The sequence below is a fragment of the Scomber japonicus genome, chromosome 6, assembly GCF_027409825.1.
Source record: "Scomber japonicus isolate fScoJap1 chromosome 6, fScoJap1.pri, whole genome shotgun sequence".
Classification (NCBI taxonomy): Eukaryota; Metazoa; Chordata; class Actinopteri; order Scombriformes; family Scombridae; genus Scomber; species Scomber japonicus.
In genome coordinates, this window is record NC_070583.1 from 24138151 (window position 1) to 24148590 (window position 10440).

The 10440-nt window shown below is 40.8% G+C and overlaps 1 protein-coding gene across 1 annotated transcript; it reads left to right on the top strand.

Moving 5' to 3' along the window:
• The first annotated feature begins 6053 nt into the window (after positions 1-6053).
• lrfn1 (leucine rich repeat and fibronectin type III domain containing 1) lies at positions 6054-10440 on the top strand. Its single transcript, XM_053320965.1, has 2 exons — positions 6054-7429; positions 9540-10440. Exons 1-2 carry the CDS (start codon positions 6054-6056, stop codon positions 10438-10440), a joined length of 2277 nt encoding a protein of 758 aa, XP_053176940.1.

The following is a 10440-nucleotide window of genomic DNA, read 5'->3' on the forward strand; positions in this document are numbered from 1 at the left end:
CTTTCCACTATTCTGAGTTTTTGGCCACAACATGCAGCTGTTTTCAGCAAAAAAAGAAAAAAAGCGGCTCTAATAAACCCACTGTACACTACCTGCTCATCATCAAAGTTACTACTACTAGCTGGTGAACATAGTATTACATGATACAGTGAAGTGAACATAGTATAATATTTCCCTCAGGAATGTTGGAGCTTCTTGCAGCTCTTTTTTATGGCCCGAGCACTGAGTGGTGCTCATGAAACTTTGCACATGCATCAGATTCTATTTGGTTAACCAGCCAACTTTACTGTCTCATCAGAGAAAAAAGCTCTGATAAAGCCATTGTACACTGCCTGCTTGGCACCAAATGACATACAGAAAATCATAACTAAAGAGCCAATTTTTTTTTGGAGTTGATCTAAAAGAGCTGAAAGGAGGGTGAATATCATACTTTGCATTCATCAGATACCCAGAAGCACAAATTCAATTGATTGCTAATGTTGTAAACAGTCAGATGACTGATTACTTGTGATTACTTTTGTGTTTTTTTTGATTACTTTTTTAATCTATGAAATGTCATAAAATTGTGAAAAATGTCATCACAGGTTCCTAAAACCCCAAATGATATCTTCAAATTTCTTGTCTAAATCCCGGATACTGAAATAACTTTCACATAGTTAGAGAAGTAAAAGCAGTAAAAGCAGCACTAAAACAATGAATGTGTTATCAAAACCATTTCTGACGATCAACGTATTTATTGATGGACTCGTTGATGATTTCTGCTCTACTTTAATCTCAAGTAAGATTTCATAACGCCAAGGATAGTTCTCATGACAACAAACCACAGAAAGATCATCAGAGGAAAGCTGCACTTTAAAGCCACTCATCTCATCTCAAGATCACATCAAGGAGACCATATTTCAGTCTGAGTGAATATAAACTGTCAGATAATGGCACATTCCTGTACAGCTTAATGATGGTAGTTAAAACTCATAATTATTCTCACAGAGGACGATTATTAAAGAGACACTATGAGCTTAGTTTTTTTTTCATAAAACTGCCTCTTGCGACATTCCTGTGAATTGTGAAATATTCTGACTTGTCTTGAATAATTGTACAATTTGTAATGCCTGTAGTTCTCTCTGGTTATTTAATTTGACAAATATCCTGGGGAATTCATCGATGCACTAATTAAAATTTCCAACAGTGTTAAACATGTGGGTGTTAATGAGCAGGTAGAAAAGCAAACACGCTCTTTAAAGAAGATTGACTGCCGATTTCATGGATTTAACGGTCTCTAAAATTGCGAAAATGCATTGTCACCTTGCAGCTGCTTTCTTCTGTATAATGTTAAAACAAGGTGCCACATGCAAGGATGCAGCAGCGGGAAGACACTGTCGAAAATAGCTTTCATTTGATTCCTGTCGCATTATTTATAACATTCTCTCAGCTTTGACTTTAAGTCATTTATAAGTGAGCAGCTGATTGTTTAAGCAATTATCTGCTCCGGTGTCCTCCATATATGGAGCTAATATGTGTGCAGCACTGTTTCACATATTTGACCATGAGAACATTCATGAGAAACAGTCAGGAACAAATTTGTGTTTTCTGTTCTTATGTTTCAGAGCACAAAGTACACAAGTCTATCTGAGCCAGAAAACCAAGCTGAAAAACATGCACATAATGTTAATTTATTCTCCTCTTTGTTTGTTTCTCTTGGGCGCTCACTGCTGTCTTTGTTCAGTATGTTTGTGTGTATACAGTATTCTTACGTGTACATACATGCATGTGTAGATATGTTTTGTCGCCCGTATTTTCCTGTGTTCATGTGTGGGTGGCTGAGTGTTGTTATGTGCACACATCACATGCCTTGTGCAGAATTATGCTTTTATGTAAATATGATGAGTGCATTCTCTTATGTTGAATGAAATGTAATATTGAATAATCATATCTGTGGTCAGGAACCTTTTTTGATGGATTAGTATCTGCTTTATAAAGTAGTATGATAAACCTTTGGTGCAGGAACCTCCAGAGTCAACCATACGACACCTTTGTTCTGGTGTCAAAGGAAAGTCGACAATCACCACACAGCCGGATGTATAGCAGAAACAACTTGTATTCAAGATAAACAATTCCTACTAGCACTAAATGTGCACTGTGGGATAGTCAGTTAAAGGACAGCTCCCACTGGCCCCTTGTTATCCACCCTCAGACACAAGAATCTACACTATCCCTGTAAGCAGACAAAGCTGTACACAAGTCACACTGTGCCTCAAAAGGCATGAATCAAAATGCATAGCTGTCAATAACAAGGATCACTCCAAAGTGGAGTCAGGTCACAACTCAACTCTATAAACACTATTAAACAATATACTGTAGAATGAAAACTTATCTCACCTTTCTACCTAAAGAAGGTGCAGGAAGATGCAGGATGCAGGAGCTCCACTGCTTAACTAGTTTCAGGAAAAGCTAGGGCATCTCCAAAGTCTGTACGTTTCATCCAGTGGGAATCATGAATGTCTATGCAAATTCTCATCCAATAGTTGTTGAGATCCAAATAAAACTCAGATAGAGGAGCTGGCATCTGCAGAACTGAATTGTATATTGGTAATACAGAATATTCTAAAAATACATTTATTTTTTTTTAATTTACACAGTTAGCTATGCTACAAAATTAGTTTATGTTGGGTTTTTTTTTGTACCAATACAAATATTTTTAAATTCAAATAGATGCTTAAGAAAAATGTATTAAGTTTGATATGTGTGTGCTGCTTCACCAGTGCACCACTGGTTATAATCTGATCATCATTTCATATCTTATTTATCATTAAATAATATATTTATATTGTTTTCTGCAGATCTGCCGCATTTAACATTCAAACTTGTATTTGTTCAGCCTTTTTAGCTGAAGGGTTAAAAAACTTGAGCATAATGTTGAATGTCGTGGCTAAGGGGCACAAATCCTCAAATTTCGATGAAAATCACTTCTCAAGTAAATATTGAGAAACTTTAAGAGGAGTTTATAAATAAAGTTTACTTTTGACTGCACTGCACTCCAAGTTATCAAACTCAACAGCAGATGCTGATTTTTGACACCATATTTACAGAGGTATATTTGTACAGTATGTGCATATTTGTATGCTCATGCATAAAATGTGTCAGTATGTGAATCATTGCAGGTGTTGTTAAATGTGCAGTTTCCTTTATTTAGATTTGAGCTTAATTAGATTGATATGTCAGAATGTGAATACATTCTTATTTTAAATGAAATGTATCCTATTAATCCTCTGTGAAAGCTGATGCTCCTGCATGAATGGACACAAAAATAAACTCCAGCTCACCTTGTGATCTCTCCTGTTGTATACACATCAATTTGGTGGCTGGCACTAATATCACGCCATTAAACAGAAATAGAAATGTGAGGCGGAGCTGCCCTTTTCTTTTAATTTCCTTGGCCATTCATACATCTGTTCACGTCCCTTTTTACCTTCTTAGCACCCATTAAGACTGAAGCCTCGCTGTTCGGGCGGCTCAACATCATTTTAATGCAATTCAAAGACCTACATTCTACACCAGAGTTGCCGTGGCAACAAAGTTTTCCCCCTCCCAGAGATACTGAAAGATCAATAGAGTATCCTCGACGGTGTGGCAGGAAATGCTCTGCCACAGATGGTCCTCTGAGAAACCATGAGCTTTGTGGTCTAGTTACCATCTGAATAATAACACAATCAAGCAAGGTCACTATTGAAATTTAACAAACACGGGCAACAGTTTTGTATTAACTCTCTCTCTCTCTCTGTTATATAGGGCTCTATTTAACATGAAGTATGATCTGCGCTTCTGTGGCCTGCTTTAATGCTATAACTCTCTCAGCTTCTTAAAAAAGGAAATTTGGGGAATTAATTTTGACAAGGCAGGCACGCTGTGCTGCCAACAGTAAAAGAGCTTTGCTAAATAAATAAATTCTCTCAAGGGGGTTGGAAATGTTCCACCTAGTGTGTGTTTATGCACAAGGAAATGGTTTAACCTCAGTATGACTAAACACAGAAAATAACTATGTGCATGTTTTTGTATCTTGCTTGCATATTCTTTAAATAGATAATGGAAATGGACTTTCAAATAGTTACAGCTGTTCTTCCTCACAGTTGGTGGTTATATTTAAGCCTGCAGAATTAGAACAAGATAGACAAAGTGTAAACCTAAACCAGGTGGGGGTCTGGTGTCTTTCTCATTTTGGTCTAATGAAATGTAGTATAATGTAGTAAGTAATGCAACTGCCAGTGTTGAATACATTCAAGCAGCACCCCTTGCAAGCCCATTGATGGGAGCTTGTGCTTCAAGTTGTTCTACTTCCCTCAGAAAATGACATTATACAAACCCAGATTTTAATGAGAGCTCTGATTGGACAGCAGTATTTCATAGTTAACGAGGTACCCTGTTGTCTGTCAGACAGTAGCAAGCCAGCAGTGTGTGTGTGTGTGTGTGTGTGTGTATCAGGGATAGTGCAAGTGAGCGAAACAGAAAAGCGACTGAGAATTTTCTTCGCTGGCTGGAAAAACTAACACAAGTTGATGTAAAATGACAGCAACACATCCACAATTTCTCACTTTTGCACTATCTTGAACATTCATAATAACCTAAAATGAGATGTGTTCAGTCCAAGACATGGGTGAGTCAGAGTGCACACCAAAGAGAATATACATAAGGTAAAGTCTGAGAAATGGAGAAAAGGAGCTTTGACATGTGGCATTTAAAATATTCCATGAATTTAACCAAAGGCTTTTTAAATCAAATTAAATTTAGGGCTATCGGTTCTGCGAGCATTTGATGCTTTTCCTTTGGGCACAATAGGGATACAAAATCGCTGGTGTTAAGGACGTCAACACCACCTCATCATGGTGGAAAGTAGATAAATAGGTGCTAAAATTAGTCATGACAAATTGGATAAAGCATCAGAAACGGTGAAAAACAGACACTGTGTTTAAAGACCACAGCCAGTGGATCAAAATAATTCTGCTGGACCTTAAAAAAAGCCCTTAAAAACATTGCTGTTAATTGACATATCGGATCTGACAGGGATCAAACTTGTCAGCCTGTGGGGTTGGATGGGGTGGCGGGTTGTAGCAGACCTTATGCCATTCCCTAAACCTAGAAAAGCAAAGTCAGTTGTCATCCCGACGTTAACTGGCACTCTCATCAACATTGAAGCTTAAGGCATTAGCGATCAACATGGGATGCAAAAGAGGGTAAACGCACTGGCAAAATGACATCAGCACATCAACTTTTGTGTTCCACAGGGGTCTTTTATGGTTATTACAGCCAAGGATCACTTTTTACTCCTGTCACCACAGGCGTGTTCTCTCCAAGACTGAAATCAATACTTCTAAATGGGAATCAGAGAATCAGAACATCCTCAAAACCCGAGAATCATTCAATAATGCCTCCATTGGATGGACTTGAAAACAAGCCTTATTTCCACCGTTTCACCTTTACTTTTTGTTGCCATGATTTACATGACAGGTTTCTGTCTAATTTTGCCAGTACACCTCAGAAGCATAGGGAGAGCAAAGAGCATGAAAAGGTCATAAAAGAATCATTGAGCAGTGCTGACAAGCGCCCTTTTCTACCTTTAATTCTCCTCCCTGACGTGGAATTTAGAGCAAGAAAAACATACAAACCTTGTTACATGATGGAATTGTATATGCCAGAGTTAGCTAATATAGGAAAAGTGTCCTGTGATCATTCAAATAATTTTATGGTTCAGTGGTGATGCACCCTGGTGGCACAAAAAACATTATTTCCATTAAAAGGGTACAGATACATGGGTTTCTGACAATGTTGGTGCAGCCTTTCATCATCCTAGGTGCCATTATTTCAGAAAAGCTCCATTTCATTTTGTGATTGATACTTTGCTGGCAGTCTCAGCAAACTCGGTCAGACTCTGGATTTTTGCAGCAGGGTCTCATAAAGGGTATGATGCTATTTATTAATTCAAAGATCTATATTTTTTGACTCCATATCTCTCTTATTTCCCTTTGTCTGTCTCATACACAGGACCTGGAAATTGATCAACAATGGACCGGCTGGTTCTGTGCGTGCTGCTGTGTGCAGCTCTGGTGAAGGGATACAGCTGTCCTGGCCGCTGCATCTGCCAGCACCTCTCCCCCACCCTGACCCTGCTCTGTGCTAAGACTGGCCTGTTGTTTGTGCCCCCCAGCATTGACCGCAAGACCGTTGAGCTGCGGCTCACTGACAACTTCATAACCATCATCCGTAGGAAAGACTTTTTCAACATGACTAGTTTGGTCCACCTCACCCTGTCCCGCAACACTATTAGCCAGATCACCCCTCATGCCTTTGTTGGCCTAAGATCTCTGCGGGCACTCCACATGGATGGAAACCGCCTCAGTGTTATAAAGAGCGACCACTTTAAAGGCCTGATCAACCTGCGCCACCTCATTCTTGGAAACAACCAGATCCACCAAGTGGCCCAGACCTCCTTTGATGAATTTGTTTCCACCATCGAGGACTTGGACCTTTCCAATAACAACCTGCGCGGCCTGCCTTGGGAAGCCATAGCCAGAATGACTAATATTAACACACTCACACTGGACCACAACCTAATTGACCACATTGGAGCAGGGACTTTCACGCTGCTAACCAAGCTGGTCCGTCTGGACATGACCTCCAACAGGCTGCAGAAGTTGCCACCTGACAGCCTGTTCCAGCACGCTCAGGTCCTTTCTGATGCCAAAGGCTCCACCTCCTCCACTCTGGCTGTGAGCTTTGGTGGAAATCCGCTTCACTGCAACTGTGAGCTGCTGTGGCTGCGCAGGCTGACCAGAGAAGATGATCTGGAGACTTGCGCCTCACCAGAGCACCTAATGGACAAATACTTTTGGTCCATCCAAGAGGAGGAGTTTATCTGTGATCCTCCACTGATCACCAAGCATCTTGTCAGTAAGCCGTATGTGATGGAAGGGCAGGGGGTGACTCTTAAATGCAAAGCTGTGGGTGATCCAGACCCAGACATTCACTGGCGGTCACCAGACGGCAAGCTGGTGCATAATAATTCTCGCACTATATTGTATGATAATGGCACTCTTGATATTCTCATCACCACTCTGAAGGACAGCGGGGCTTTTAATTGTGTGGCGTCCAATGCCGCAGGCATTGCCACAGCTGCTGTTGAGATCAACATGATCCCCCTACCACTGTTTGTTAACAACACAGGCCACATGCGTGAGGACCCAGGACTCTCAGACATCACCACCTCTTCCAAATCTGGCAATGACACCAAGGGCTACGACAAGCAGGACAGGAGGGTGATGGTCAATGAGCTGACCTCTTCCTCCGCTGTGATCCGTTGGCCATCTGAGCGTCATATTCCCGGCATCAGAATGTACCAGATTCAGTACAACAGCACAGCAGATGACACTTTGGTGTACAGGTAAGCCATGGTAGAGGGGGTGGATGGAGGGGAGTAGGGAGGGGAAGAGGACACTAGATCAGGGACAGGAGGAAAGGTGAGACATCTGGAGTTACCATCTGCTGAATGACACAACAGTCCATTATGGCGGCTTGACTGATCCCAAAGATGCAGAATGATCACGTATATCTAAAAATAAGCATAAACCCTATAGCATAGTCTGTGGAATAAACTGAGGAGGAATATTTTTCCATAAATTAAAATGTTTTGTAATATGCAGAAAATGTACACTCTTCAACAGCCTCTGAGTAGATTTTTGCAAATTGCTGAGTGGATTTTGGACCCCAGCACCCTGAAAGACTAAGAGGCCTTTTCAGTATCATTAAGACAATAAACAATAACAAAGGCCAACTATTTCACTACATGTAACTGTTTGTATCATTAGCAAGTGTCTGAATTAATTGGTTGCAACACAGAGTGTGATTAAATGTGGTGGTTTAATGACAGGCTTGGCTACAGTGGTGGGAGAAGTATTCAGATCAATACCACACACACACACACACACACACACACACACACACACACACACACACACACACACACAAACACACAAACTCAGACCATGGTCACTTTGGGGGCATTAGACTTACATTTCTTTCCTGGAGATTTACCCTAATTCTAATCTTAATGGCTGACCTAAAAATCAGCGTTTTCTCAATGGGGGACACAGCTTTTGTTGCAAGCCATCCTTAATTAACTGGTCCTAGGTCTGAAATATACACAAACCCACACACACACACACACACACGCCATTAAAATGATAGTTCTGAATTCATAATTTTTCATCTAAAATGTACAGACGTTTTAGCATCAAAATGTAATTAAACATGTAGGCATTACTTCAATGTTGTAGTTGCTTGAGATGAAGCAAATTTTAACTGCTTTATATACTTTTTGATAGTTTCATCTATAATAATGCATAATATTTTATATGCTGATAATTTTGTATGTTAGGTCTTAATGTGAAAAAGCAAAACATGTAGTGAAGTAGATGTATAGTATAGAAGCATATCATGAAAATGCTCAAGCAAAGCACCTTAAAGTTGTACTTATGTACAGCACTTGAGTAAATGTATCTAGTTACTTTAAAAAGCACATGTTTTTCTATAATAAATTGCAATTTACTGCATAAATTAGGTTGCAGTTGCTAATTTACAAAAGGCTAAATTAATAGAAACTTAATGGAAATGCAAAATTAGCTTACTCTTCTCAAAATAGGAAAGCAAAAACTACCATTTGCAGGCCTTATTAAAATACTCTTTTAAATATGAGAACAGATTTGATGCATTTTATATTCAGTGTGTGACACACATGAACTGAATCTATGATACTGGAAAGTATTTCAGGATTCATGTATTCATGGAGTGAGTTAATAATAGTGGTCGACTTTCTTTTTCTTTTTTTTTCCAGGTTTTTATCAGATATAATGAGTCGCTCTCCTGTATAATTTTCTCATCCAGTTTAGGCATGGAGCCGAGTGTTGTTTTGTCTTTAGGAGGTACATTATTACCTACAAATGATAACCATCAAAGTCTGCCTTTAGGGAAAAGGAACACGCTTCTAATTATATTAACGCCAATGTTGACCTGAAGACAATGCTTTTCTCTTTCGTATTTAGTCGTGTAATCTTTCAGTTGGCGGCAAAATTTGACCTTAGGTATTCACACATCGAAACAGTCTCCCCATCATGTGTCAGCTGTCCCGGGCCTGCAGCTGTTGTGGCATATTCTTTAGACAGGGAGCCTCATCTGCCTTGTTTATTACCTTGTGGTTTACATTTCACTGTCATTTCATACACAAACCCACTGGCACCATTTTTCACTGCTGTTTTATAATATAATATATTTTCTCCTAAGTCAATTTTAATTAAGTGTTGTGCCTTTTGTGTTTATCTACCAGAATTGGTGATTAATTTAATGTTGGAACTGTAAAGGCCTCGCTGTCGTTTATGTTGTGTGGAGCTCACGCCTTTGTGTCATTTAATATACTTTATGCAAATCAGTAAATGTAGGCATTGTAGTTCTGATGATTATTTTTCTACATCTTCACCACTACACTGTTTTCTCTGCAGAATGATCCCATCTACCAGCAAGAACTTCTTAATCAATGATCTGGCCGCAGGGCGAGAGTATGACCTTTGTGTGCTGGCGGTTTACGACGATGGCATCACATCATTAACAGCCACACGTGTGGTTGGCTGCGTGCAGTTCCACACGGCCAGCGAGGTCAGCCAGTGCCGCTTCATGCACAGTCAGTTCCTGGGAGGCACTATGATCATCATTATTGGTGGTATAATTGTTGCTTCAGTGCTGGTGTTCATCATCATCCTGATGATTCGCTACAAGGCCTACAGCAGCCCAGAGGACAGCAAAACCAAGGTCAGCTCCAGCATGCACTCCCAGACCAATGGCAGCCAGCAGAGGCTGCAGCGCTCCATCTCCAAACAGCCTTCTGATGAGGGCCAGCGTGAGCCTGAGGCGCCCAAAGAGTGCATGGCGCTGGTGTTGAGGGTGGACAACGAGAAGAAAGAGGATCCAGCTGCCACCACTGCCATCCTGGAGGTGGAGCTGCCTCCTCTGTCTGTAGACAAGATGAAGAGAAGAACCAGCCTGGATGCACAATGCTCCGGCCCCCCATCTGAGGACACGCAGACGGACAGTAGTCTGACAGGCTCCACCATGTCCCTGTGTCTCATAGGCCCGAACGCTGGCACCAATGAGGCTCCGAGGCTCAAGGACAAGAAAAGTGCCCTGGCCAACATGGGATTACTCCCTAATGAGCTGGCACGAACTAGGCACAGATTCTCTTTTGACGGAGGGGATTACTCCATATTTCAGAGTCATAGTTACCCACGCAGAGCGAGGACGAGGTGGCACAAGTCCACCAACCAGCTCAACGTGGAGTCATCACCGCTCGCCAACAGGAGAGTTACATTCAGCAGCACTGAGTGGATGCTTGAGAGCACAGTCTGA